At 52.7% G+C, this 12,470-nt stretch overlaps 1 protein-coding gene across 2 annotated transcripts in view; it reads right to left on the bottom strand.

Moving 5' to 3' along the window:
* The window catches only part of LOC100924751 (receptor-type tyrosine-protein phosphatase V-like), a 39,686-nt gene extending 35,783 nt beyond the window's left edge, over nucleotides 1-3,903 (bottom strand). The window contains exons 1-6 of one of the 2 annotated variants that reach the window (XM_023501893.2): nucleotides 3,627-3,903; nucleotides 3,256-3,307; nucleotides 2,511-2,777; nucleotides 2,046-2,315; nucleotides 1,298-1,561; nucleotides 563-817 (exon numbers count right to left, since the gene is read on the bottom strand). In XM_023501893.2, coding sequence (XP_023357661.1) covers nucleotides 563-817; nucleotides 1,298-1,561; nucleotides 2,046-2,315; nucleotides 2,511-2,777; nucleotides 3,256-3,307; nucleotides 3,627-3,683 — 1,165 coding nt within the window. In that variant the 5' untranslated portion in view covers nucleotides 3,684-3,903. The remainder of the gene's footprint in view (nucleotides 1-562; nucleotides 818-1,297; nucleotides 1,562-2,045; nucleotides 2,316-2,510; nucleotides 2,778-3,255; nucleotides 3,308-3,626) is intronic. The other variant, XM_031937136.1, reaches the window with a different exon arrangement.
* Nucleotides 3,904-12,470: the final 8,567 nt, after the last annotated feature.

Genomic DNA, 12,470 nt, shown 5'->3' with positions numbered 1-12,470 from the left:
AAGTGCATGAGCTCTTTGCTTTATGTCAGGCTCCTCTTAGAAGCTAGAAGGCACAGAGATGGAGAACTTGACCTGGAGTCAGAAAGAGCTGAATTCAAATCCAGCCTCAGATACTTCCTATCTGCCTCAGTTTCCTTATCTGTAAAATGGCGATCATGATAGCACCTCCCACCTGGGGTTGTTGTGAGGATCATATGAGATAATATAGCAAAGATTTAGTAAATTCCCTTCCCTCTCCTCCCCTTCCTTCTAGGTATTTAATATACTAAGATTTGAATTGTCTTATTTTTACATCTAACAAGAGACAAGATTGCTCAGTCCAATCTGGGATGTTGGTTCTATCAGAAAGGTGAGAAGCCTAGGTAAGATGATCCAGGGTTCAATCAAGTGTTGCTCCCTTTCTTCCCAGAGGAAGCTGGCAGATTACATAGCCTTTCGGCCTATATTACGTCCCACAATGCAGGGGAGTAGGGACCCAGGAGGCTGATGCCCACAAACAGTGACCAGAAAAAAACCATGACAACCTCCACCCTCCACCCTGTGTCCACACGCACAAACTTACCCTCCAGCCAAGCGTCAGCCTGAGCTGAGGCGCCGTGGGGTCCAGCTAGGGCTACAAGCTCCAGGGTGTAGTGGCCAGCAGGAAGAGGGCCAGGGAAGGTAGCATTGAGAGCCTCAGGTCCCAAGGTAGCGTTCCTCACAGCCTGTCCACTCAGCCGCAACAGGTAGCCATCCCGGTGCCCTGCCCCTGCCTGCCAGCTCGCCGAGAGCCCAGGGGGCCACAGAGTCAGCGTTAGGTTAAAAGGGACAGAGGGATCTGTTGGGAGAAATTGCAGGTGGAGGAAGAGAAAAATATGGAGGGGGTTAGAAGGTAGGTGCTATGTTTAGGTAGGGTTGACCGGAAACCCTGCGTTCTGAATGAGCCGTTCCTCCTGTGTCCGGTGACCCACCCAGATGAAGGGGGCTCCCACGTGACATGTGTTAGAAGAACTCAGCTCTTCCTGCTACTACAGGTGAATATCACCTCATTAACTGGAAGAGCATTCATACAACTGGCTACCCTTTCATTATGGGATACCAAGGTGGCCTGGAAACCTGCCCTGCAGGTGCCCTTCGAAGAGCAATGGCCAGTTTCTCTTTCTTGCTCTGCTTCCCCATTGGACCCAGAGGCTCTAGAGGGGAAAGTGAGGGAGGTGACCTTGCACAGAATTCCCTCACAAATCCAACTTATTTGCATGTCCTGGTCCTCTCTGGGAAGGAAGGACAAACAACAACAACAATAAATAACAGCACTCACGGGTCCACTCGGTGGCATTGGGTCCCCCAATCTGCAAGAGGCCAGCGGTAGCATTGAGTGACAGCTGGTAGGGAGTGCCCGGGGTGAGGGTGAGGAAGGTGTGGTTGGTGGTACCCCTCTTGGCCACAGCTGTGAGGATAGTGCCGTCCAAGAGGTCCAAAAGGGTCAGGTGGAACCATGCTGCCCCTTCAGCCCTGCTCCAAGAAGCTTGAAGGGCACTTGGACCCGTGGCAAACAACACTAAAAGTTCCGGGGGCACTGGAGCTGAGGACGGGCAGAGAGAAAAATGGGGAATCATAAGTAAGATCAGAGGATCCCAGACCTCAGCAGATAGCAAGTCCAATCCCTTTATTTTACAGATGAAGAAACTAAGGTTTTGAGAATAAACAATTGAACTAGGGTCACACTGCTAATGTCTGAAGCAGGATTCAAACTTGATTCTTTGTGATTCCAAATTCAGGTCTCTATCCCCTGGGCCACCTAAGCTGCCTTAAGAGTTAGAGAATGATGGAACACAAGGTTTTGCAAGTCAGTGCTGAAAACTTATATAAAAAAAAAATTAAAAAGCATTAGAAAATGAGGGAAGTTGGAGCTGAGCTAGACATGGGAGAATAGAGAAACTAGTTTGTCTCTTGAATACCCTGTCAATGAAACTCTGCCCTACTTGTCCTCTCCTCATCCCAACCTCCAAATGGCAAATCCCTGAAGACAAATTCCAGTAAAGGTTCAATCAAGATTCCCTCCTTACTTGTCCACTGGCGGATGCTGGTCTTAGCATGGAGGTCACCAGCCCAGGTAGTGACCCATAAGACATATTCAGTGCCTGGCAAGAGGCTGTCAAAATGGCAGGAGAGAGTTCCTGGAGCCACTGAGATATTCCGCGCCAGGGTCTGGAACTCCAAGTGGTATAGCAGAAGCTGGTAGCCATCTTGTTCTCCGGGAGCAGAATCCCAAGTGGCCTTTAGGCTGGCTGGGCTCCCAGAGGTGTTGAGCCTCAGGTTGTGGACAGGTGAAGGAGCTGCATCAGGGACAGAAAAGAAGGCATCCAGGGGGTGGATAATGTAACCATCTCCCCCCATTTTTAATATCCTGACCCCAAATCAGATCATCCTACTAAAAAACTGCCCACTTAGGTCTAGTTGCTATCCTCTGCCAGTTCACTTGAAGTTGCCCCTGTGGGCTGGTCTCCTTGCCTCCCACTGACAGCACTCACTTGTCTGAGCTGTGAGGATGATGGTGGAATTCTGGGAACAGGGGAGCAGCGCCGTCACCTCAAGCTGGTAATGGCTCCCGGGGACCAGGTCCTGAAACTCGAACCCACTGGCATTGGGGCCGGCCTGGAGCTGCAGTCTCCCGAGGGGGGCAGAGGGGCCCAGGCGGGTAAGACCCAGGACATAACCCAGCCCGGCAGGAACGGGTGTCCCCCAGCTCAGGACCAGGCTGGCAGGCTGACTACTGACGTTCACCTGCAGGGGCTGTCCTAGAGGAGAACAGATCCATGGGATCAGAGAAGGATCAGCTGGAAGGATCATGGCAGCTAAGGATTTATGTTGGGGTGAGGCAAGTCGGGGCAGGCAAGTATACCGAGTCAGATTTGAACTCAGTTCTTCTTCAATGCTCTGTCCAATGGTATCATAAGAGTTAAAGGCAGAGGAATCTCCCTTATTTTTATACCCCAAAAACCCGGCCCTGGCCCACAGGGGAAACTGGATTTGCCTTGGATCCCAGGCTGCTGGCAGAGAAACCTGGATCTCCTGCCTTCAGGTGCGGCACAGATGTCACCCAGTGGGGTGTGCACCCTCCCTTCCCCGCCTCCCCTCTCCCATTGCCTTCCATCCCCTGCCCACGCGGGGAAAAGCAGAGGGAGAAAATGCAAGCGGGCTCTATGAGCAGAGGCCCCGAGGCCGGAGAAGGCCGGCTGATGCTGGAAACTTTGCAGGGGCTTCTGGAGCGCCTACCTCCGCGATCACCTTCCGCGGGCACTTCTACCTGGTTGCAGCCATCGTGATCCTATGGGAGGGAGAACAGTGGGGACAAACGGCCCAGGACCCAGGCTTCTCAGGCGGGACGGGACAGGGCAGGAGGGGCGCCAAGGAGACGGGTCCGAGGCAGACGCCCGCTTGTCTCCGACGCCCCCGAGCACCAGCCTGCCTCCCCCAAAGGGGCGCCCGGAGCTCCTAGGGCAGCCCCAGAAGGGCGGGGGAGGCTGCTCCGCGCTCTGCCGGAGCCAGCACGGGACGGCCGCCCTGCAGACCTAATGCAGCCCAGCCGCGGGTCGCAGGGGAGGGGCGAGCCCCCAGTCCGAGCCCTCCGGCCGTGCCCAACTTACCTCTGCTGAGCTTGCCCGGAGCCACAGGAGGACGGGGAGGAAGAGCAGGGGCCTCATAACCGAGCCTGAAAGGGATAGTTAGGAGCAGTGGGGGTGGAGCCGGCCCCTCCCATCACCCCCCACCCCCCACTCCCCGCCTCGCCTGTGGGCCGGGAGCAGGAGGCTGCCGGAGCAGGGACCGGGAGCTCTGCTACCTAAGACCTGGCCGAGAGAGGAGGGCAGGAGGGGTGCCGGCTTGAGGCTGGCGCAGGGGAGAAGGCAGGCAGGGCTGGGCTCCCCCGGCCTAGCCTCCCTTCCGTCCCCCTTCTCTACAGCCAACCCCAGCCCTGTCCCAGTTCCTCCCTCCTCCCTTTCCCCCCCCTCTCTCCCCCTCAGAGAGGTAGGTTAGACTCCCTGGAAAAGGATGAGATTCTCCATTCCTGGGGAAGACAGCAGGAGAGGTGCCTGTATTAGATACAGTGAGGGAGACCTAGGTGGCAATCTTACTTCAGATGCAAGGCATTTCCCCTCTGAAAGCCTCAGTTTTCTTATCTGAAAAATGGGTTCTATGACCCTCAAATTCTCTCCTACCTCTGTATCTAGAATGCTCTGAGTTAAAATTTGAATCCTACGGGCAAGTCGATCTCCGTGAATCTTAATTTCTTCATTCATCACAAAAGCGGGATAATAATTCTGCTAGTAGGCTTTTTCAGAGTCGGTTGGGGGAAGGTGCTTTTTCAACTTTAGTGTATCATAGAAATGAGAGTGATATGGATGTATAAATCCAGTGGGGGGGCAGCCCACACAGGCAAGAAGGCTGTCTTAGTGATGGCAGGATCCTCCCGAAGAGGCTCAAGGCTTTAGCCTGCATGTGTCAGCATACATACATGCTTCTGTGGGCAGGCAGAACATCAAGTCACAGAATTAAATATTTTAGAAGCCATCTAATTTACCCTCTCATTTTACTGAGCAGAAAGGGGACTGGAATCTAGGTCAAGGCGTGGCAGGGAAGGGAACAAGTATCTACTGAGCACCTACTATGTGTCAGGCTAAGCAGAACTTTACAAATATCTCATTTGATCCTCATGACAACCCTGAGAGAAAAGGGCTATTATTATTCCCATTTTACAGACGTGGAAATTTGTAAGTAATTTGCCCAGTCACACAACTTCAATTCTTTCTGACTTCAGACTTATAGTTCTATTTATTAGGGCACAGAGTTATGATTATGATCACAGAATCATAGAATTATAAATCTAGAGATTGAAACTTTTCAAGGTTGTTTTATCCACCTCTTCCTTTTTTACAGAAAAGGAAATGGAGACCCATCGACATTGAATGACTGGCCCAAGATTCGGACACAGATCTCTGATTCCAAACCCAGCCCTGTTTCCGCTGCCTCCTCGTTGAGGAAATGCAGGGAAGACCACAAGATGGAGTTGGTTTGGTGTCCCTAATGGGGGGCCCTGAGAAGAAGCCAGGCGTCAGTCAGGTCTTGCCTTCCACTGACCCAGAACAGAGGAGCCTTTCAACTTGAGACGGGCTGGGAAAGAAAGGGGGTGTAGGTGACCTACCAGGGGCCTGGGGCCCTTTGTCACTGCTGCCCAAACTGGTTCCTCCTGCCCCACACAGCCCCCCTGCCAAGGCCAGACCCGGCTGAGCCACAGCCAGGGGGCCTTACCCCCTCCTAGAGCCCGAAGCAGGCCAGGGCATGGGAAAGCTGGGGTGATGGGGAACGAGTGGTAGGGGTGGGTGCACTGGCTTTGAGAGGGGGAAAGAGGGGATGCCCCATAGGGCAGGGAAAGGAAAGGGAGGGAAACAGGAGTCGTGGACTTTCTGCAAGAACCAGGGCATCCTGAAGGGAAGCTGGGGAGAAGGCCACAGTGCTTTTGCTTAAGCCTCTGCCCCCCCTCACTCCGGACTAAGCTGGGGGGTTGCTCCCTTCCACCCAGTCTGGCCCCAAACCTCAGAGCCGCCGCCAGGCCCCTGGATAAGGGCCTGGAAACTCAGGACTTGCAGACTCATCAGATTTTCCAGGCTCTGGGCTCCGGGGAATGGGGCTGGTGAAGGGGGGAGACGGGCAGGGAGGCCGACGTTAGGCCAAAGAGGAAGCCTGCTAACCTCATCCCATGCATGGGGCCCCATCCCCAGCCAGGCCTCAGTTCCCCCATCCCTCCCCACCCCCCTTTCTAAAAAGCAGGACTTTAAAAGAGAAGGAAAGCAATGAGGATGTTGGGTGCCGAGCAGGCCTGGTGGGATTCGGGCAGGGGTCTCTGCGCTACATCTGAAGAGGGCCAGCATCTGGGCAGGGAAGGAGGAGACCCTGAGGAATAGCCTGAAGAGCCCAACATTTGTGGCACAGAGCTCTGCCCTGCCATATGGCTCTCTTTGCTTCTCTTGTTTCTCTCTCCACCCCCAGCCCATCTCTGTCTGTCCGTCTCTCTTTCTCTGTGTCTGTCTCTTTCTGTATCTGTGTGTGTGTGTGTGTCTGTCTGTCTGCCTCTCTGTGTCTATCTGTCTCTGTCTCTACACAGAGACACAGGTGTGTGTGTGAGACTCTCTCTGTCTCTCTCTCTTCCCCTCTCTTCCTCCCTCCCTGCCTCCTTCTCTCTCCTTCCCCTTCTTTCTCTCTTCTCTCTCTCTCCCCTTCCTTCCCTCCCTCTTTTTTTCTTCCCTCCCTCCCTCCCTCCTTCTGTCTGTCTCTCTCTCTCTCTCTCATTCTATGTGTGTATGTCTGTCTCTGTCTGTCTCTCTATTTCTCTCTCTCTGTCTCTCTCTCTCTGTGTCTCTGTCTCTGTCTCTCTCTCTGTGTGTCTGTCTGTCTCTGTCTCTGTCTCTCTGTCTCTCTGTCTCTTGTCCCACCTTCAGAGAGGTCAGGGAGTGCCAGGGGCTGGACCTAACTCCATCCTGAGTCTCAGAAGGCCAAAGCTCAGCGAGAGCAAAAAAAGAAGATGATAAGGGACAGAAAACAACCCCCTCCCAAACATTCAGCATGCAGGGTCCTCAAGAGACCAGAAAATATCCCTCTCAACTTTGAATCTTTCCCATGACTCCTTCCAGGATCTCAAAGCACTTTTCTGGCTACCTTTCAGCCAGCATGTGGAGAAATAGGGTCTAGATCCCGAGGTAGCCAGGGGGCCTGGATCCCACACTTGGGTTCGCCGTACCCCTCCCTAGCCTTGACTCTTAAAGACCCAGTGGTCCTTTCTTACAACCTTGATCTGGTGATTCAGGCATCCCCCTCCCCCAGAATGAGGGTGAGAATAATAAGAAGAATGAAGGGACTTGCAGGGTCAGGGCCCACCTCCCAGGGCCTTCTTCCTACCAACGCTACCATAAGAAAGAAGGGAAGGTCCAAGCTGCCATTTTGACCTGGGAATAGATAAAAAGGGGGACCTGAGATGTGTGTGTGTGTGTATTTATTTATATTTACAAATATATAATAAGTGGAAATGTGTGAGGAGGACACTGAATGCACATAAGTATGTGCTTATGTCTAAGAATATAGTTCATCTGTGCGTGTAACAGCCCAGAGTGTCCTTGTCTCTAAGCATGGGTGTGCACAAGTGTGCTGAGCATGTGTGAGACCCTGACAGAAGCATCCATCCATGGGTATATAAGGTACACATGAAATACATGTCACAGACCCACAGATGCTCTTTGTCAGGTGCTTATTTCCCAGCACCTAACACAGTGCCCGGCACACAGGTGGCGTTTAATAAATGCTTCTTGGTCTACTATGAGTATGTGCAAGTCTGTGCTCATTTAAGCGTGAATGTGGGTTTTACTGTGAGGGTGAGATTACTGTATAAACATGTGTGGGACATTTAAGTGCCAAAATTATCTCAAACTCACCCTGTACAAAACAACTCATTCTCTTTCTCCCTATCACCTACTCCTCTACCAAACTTATCCATATATATATATATATATATATATATATATATATATATATATATATATATAACAATGTATATTAAATATATTTTCCCCTGTAGGCAATTGGGGTTAAGTGACTTGGCCAGGGTCACAGCTAGGTAGTGTTAAGTGTCTGAGATCAGATTTGAACTCAAGTCCTCCTGACTTCAGGGCTGGTGCTCTATCCACTGTACTACCCAGCTGCCCCAAACATCTGCATTTCTACAGAAGGAATTGTCATCTTCCCAAGCTCAGATTACCAGTGTTCTCCCTGTTCCCCCCTCTCCGGCCCCACATTAGTCACAAATCTCACCATTTCTACCTCAGTCCATGACATCTTTCACCTCTGACCCCTTCTTCCTACCCACTGACCACCCCTAAGCCATCCCCTTCCACAATGAACGGCATGGCCCCTGGATTGCCTTGTATTTACAAAATATAAACCCTTCCATTTCCAGGATGGTCCCAAATAATCTTTCCAGCCTCAGTGTGCTCCTCTTCCCACTGGCTACAATCCAGCCCAGATGACCTCTTTGGTTTTCCTTCTTGCTCTGGGCACTCTTCATCTCACCTGGGCTTGTTCCTTCGAGGCTCTATTCCAGCACCATCTTCTCGGAGAAGTCTTTCCTGACCCACCCCCAGAACTTGGAGCTCTCCCCCCAAACTACCTCATATTTGCTTCCCCCGTTAGAATGGAAACTCCTTGACAAAGGGGACTATTTTTTTGTCCTGCATCCCCAATACTGGGGCTGGTGGCTGGAGGACAGGGGCTGCTGGCTGGCTGCCTGATTGATTCCAGGGTTTTGTGCCTGGGAGGGTTGAGGCTGTGAATGAAAAAGTGTCAAATTCTGGGAATGATGGGCTTGCCTGGACACTGGATATTGCCTGGATCGGGGTCTCAGCCTTAGGAGGGGATGCTGAGGTGCTTCCCTCCAACCAAACCAGCAAAGGGTACCAAACGGCTTGGGCCCTACCTTAGCCCGAGACTGAGGGAGGAGCTACAAACTGCCTACCCAGGCTGGACTAAGTCCCCTCCCTGGCTACCTCTCTGTCCTGGGGAGCCTCGCACTCTCTGAAGGGGAAGGAGATACCCGAATCCACAAAAAAGGAGGGGAGAAGCTGGCAGGACTCCCCCCTCCCCAGCCTCGGGCCCTAAGCTCCCACCTTGGGCCCCCCTGTTACCCTCCCCCACTGCGGCCCCAGAGAAGGGCCAGCTGCTCAGGGAGCCAGTGTCCGGCCACACTCACAGTCCCTGTCCTGGCGTCCTTTCCCTTCCTCTTCTTGGATGGGACCTCCCTGCTCCAACCATCACACCAGCAAGACAAGCCTGGGCGGGCACAGGGGGGCGGAAGCAGCTGTGCCCAGGCTAGCCCGGCCTCTCCACCCCTAGGACCTGGTGGGAGGAGGAGGAGGGGAGGGAGCAGGGGAAAATAAGCCAGGGGAGAAGCAATAATCCTGGACTTCGAATCCAGAGCTGTTGCATTGAGGAAACTGAGACTGGGATGGAGCAGAGAAAGGGTGAGGAAAAATACAGGGCTCAGGAGTCCTGGGCCCCACAGTTGGGCCAGACCCTGAGCTGTCCATAACCTGACTCAGATCTTATGAGGTGGCTGGGACCTCGGCTTAAAGGCTGGCACCGGCCTGCTTGCCCCCCCCCCAGAATCCTGGTAGGGGTTTGCCAAGGGGATGCATCCTGGAAACTCCCATCCCCAACCACCCCCCAAGGAGCTGATGCTAGAACTTGGATAATCACAGGGGCCTAGAGTGGGGAGACTGGGGACAAAGCCCCTTCCGGCTCCAGACCAGAGTATGAAGCTATCCTAGCCCTCCCCCTCCTCCCAATACCCCCTCCCAGAAGACCCGACTGGGCTGGGAGTTTTCCAAGTACATGTGTGCTTTTGCCTTCTGCTCCTCCAGAGCATAGCCTCTCCTGGGCAACTCCAGGGACATCTCTTTCAACCCAAAAGACCCATTCTCCAGATGGAACTAAGGAGGACTGAGGGTTCTGACTCTCTTCTCTCTGAAATTTCCCCAGATAACTTTGGAAGGACTATCATTCTTCGCATTTGATGCACAGGGCCTGAACACACAGTAGGTGTTTTTTTCTTAAAGCTTTTTATTTTCAAAACATACATAGTTTTCTTTTTTTTAATTGAAGCTTTTAATTTTCAAAACACATGGAAAGTATAATTTTTCACCATTGACCCTTGCAAAACCTTGTGTCCCAATTTCCCCACACACACACCCTCCCCAGAGGGCAAGATCCGATATATATCAAACATGGTAAAAATACATGTCAATCCAATACAGGTATATATATATTTATACAATTATCACGCAACTATACATATTATACATAATCATACAGTTATCAAGAAAAATCAGATCAAAAAGGAAAAAAATGAGAGAGAAAATAAAATGCAAGCAAACAACAAGAAAAAGACTGAAAATGCTATGTTGTGATCCACACTCAGTTCCCACAGTTCTCTCTCTGGGTGCAGATGACTCTCATCATCACAAGATCATTGGAACTGGCCTGAATCGTCTCATTGTTGCATATGCACATTTTCAACATTCACCTTATAAAACCTTGTCTTCCAATTTTTTTTCTCCCCCCCTTCCATCCACCCCCTCCCCTAGACAGCAAGTAATGCAATATATGTTAAACATGGGCAATTCTTCTATACATATTCTCACAATTCTCTTGCTGCACAAGAAAAATCAGATCAAAAAGGGGGGAAAAAAGAGAAAGAAAACAAAAAGCAGGCAAACAACAACAAAAAGTGAAAACGCTGTGTTGTGGTCCCCACTCGGTCCCCACAGCCGCTCCCTGGGTGCAGATTCACAGTAGATGCTTCAGAAATACTGGTTTATTAACTCACTCCCCTTTAAGGTAGGCGAACAATGGCCCCTGGACCAAATCCAGCCAGTTTTGGTAGAAAACAGGAAGTGGGCTGGCTCTGGCCCCGGGGCCATGGCTTGCTGACCCCAGCCCTCCCCTGGCTTTATCAATGAACAAACCGACACTAGAGAAATGACTCCGTAATTGTCAGTCATAGTAAGTGGCAGGGCTGGGGGTGAAACACTCTGTTCAGTCTTCCTACCTGAGTGTTCTAGGCTCCCACTCCCACTGTCCTAAGTGAAGGGCTGCTGGAAGTAGGAGGGGAGCCCAGCAGAGACAGAAAGGCAAATTTATCCCGCACAGGTGTCTGGTATTCTGGGGGGCATCAAGAAGGCTGGGGGCGGTGGGCACAGGAGGGCCGACCAAAGGACTCCAGGGGGAGCTGGGATACACCAGGTACGGGGATTGGCTCTTCTCCAGCCTCAGCCCCACCCTCCTCCCACCTATCCCGCCCTCACCTCCCCAGGAGGCCCCAGGACCCGAAGCTGCCCACCCACGCACAAACCGCCGGCCAGCCGAGCTGGGGAGGACCAGAATGGGGGTTCAGCACCATGGAAACGTGGCGGGGCGGGGGGGGGGGGAACCTTCGGGGTAAGGATGGGGAGAACTCGCCGCTTCCTCCTCCCCGCCCCCCTGTGGCATCCTAGCTTCCTGTTCCTGATTACAATCAGCACCCTGAGGAGGTGGCCCCTTCTCCCCTCCCTGTTCCCCTCCCCAACTCTGAAAACCCTCTCTGGAGTGGATTGTTAGGAAGCTGCGGGAGACTCCTGGGATCCGGCCCTCCGCGGAGAGGAAGCTTTCCTTCCCCACCTAATCCAGGATCGGGGTGACCCCTTCTTCCCTCTTGAGAAATGGGATCTTGGCCGTTAGGGCGGGAGGAACCTCAGAAATCATCTCTTTCCACCCCCTCATTTTATCCCTGAGAAAATAAAGGTGATTTTTCCAATGGGAAGTGACTTGTCCATGGTCACAAGAATACTCAAGAAAACATGTCCTTCAAAAGGCAAGTCCCAGAGGGACAATTAAATGCGTTTGTGAACAGAGCACCGGATCTGCACTCTGAGCACCCGGGTCCGCGTGTAGTCTCTGTTCATTGTCGGGATGCGTTCCCCCACCCCCCCCCCTCCCGTCCGAGACTCAGTTTCCTTCCCTGTAAAAGGACCCTATGATCGTTCCCAACTCCCCCCTCCCCGCATGGCTGTCCCCCCACCCCCTCCCAGCACCTATTGTACCTCAGTTCTTTGATGCTGTCACAGTTTGATGGCTGAATCAGAAAAGTGGGAGGAAAAAAAGAGAGGGTGGGGGTACCGGAGGAAGGGTTGGAGAAGGAAGGGAGGATGCCTGGGACGACATAAGGCAAAAAAGACAGCGAACATGAACAGGTTTGCCTGGCTGAGCGGCAAAAGAACGGGGAAGGTGGTGGAGACCTCCAGGTGGGTGGGGGTCGGGCTGGGGGGCAGGGAGGGAGGAAGGCAAACAGCTGGGTCTGACTCCTTGGAAGCCATCGGATGGCTGGGGAGCCAGGAGACTGGAGAGCTTACCTCCCCCTCTCAGGTCAGAGGTTTTTCTGGATCCATAAGTCTTCTGAGATGGTATGTGGGGGTGGGAAGGGGTTGTCAGGGAGAAATGTGAGCAGGGCTGGGAAAGATTCCTGTGATCATTCTCCGTTTTGGGCTACTCAGCTGAATTGCCTGTCTTCAGGTCAGAGAGAGTCATGACGAGGGGAGTCCTGGGTTCAGGGGAAGCTGTGCTAGGTTTCACTGCTCTGGGCTCTGGGGTCCTCTCCCGGAAACTGCAGAGCTGGGACCAGATAGTCCCATTCCTATGGGTAGCCCACATCCTCTCTGAGGTTCACAAGGGCTCTGCTTGTCTGTGAATTCTGGAAGCTGGAAAGGGCAAGAAATGCCTGGGAGAAGGCTCCCACCAAGGGAAGCTGGCTGGGCAGGGGGAGATCTGGACACTAGGAGAGATCTGGAGAGCAGGGGAGATCTGGAGAGCAAGGGGAGATCTGGACAGCAGGAAGAGATCTGGAGAGCAGGGGAGAT

The sequence above is a fragment of the Sarcophilus harrisii genome, chromosome 4, assembly GCF_902635505.1.
Source record: "Sarcophilus harrisii chromosome 4, mSarHar1.11, whole genome shotgun sequence".
NCBI classification, from domain to species: Eukaryota; Metazoa; Chordata; class Mammalia; order Dasyuromorphia; family Dasyuridae; genus Sarcophilus; species Sarcophilus harrisii.
Note: the sequence above shows the minus strand (reverse complement) of the source record. Positions and strands in the feature narration are given on the sequence as shown.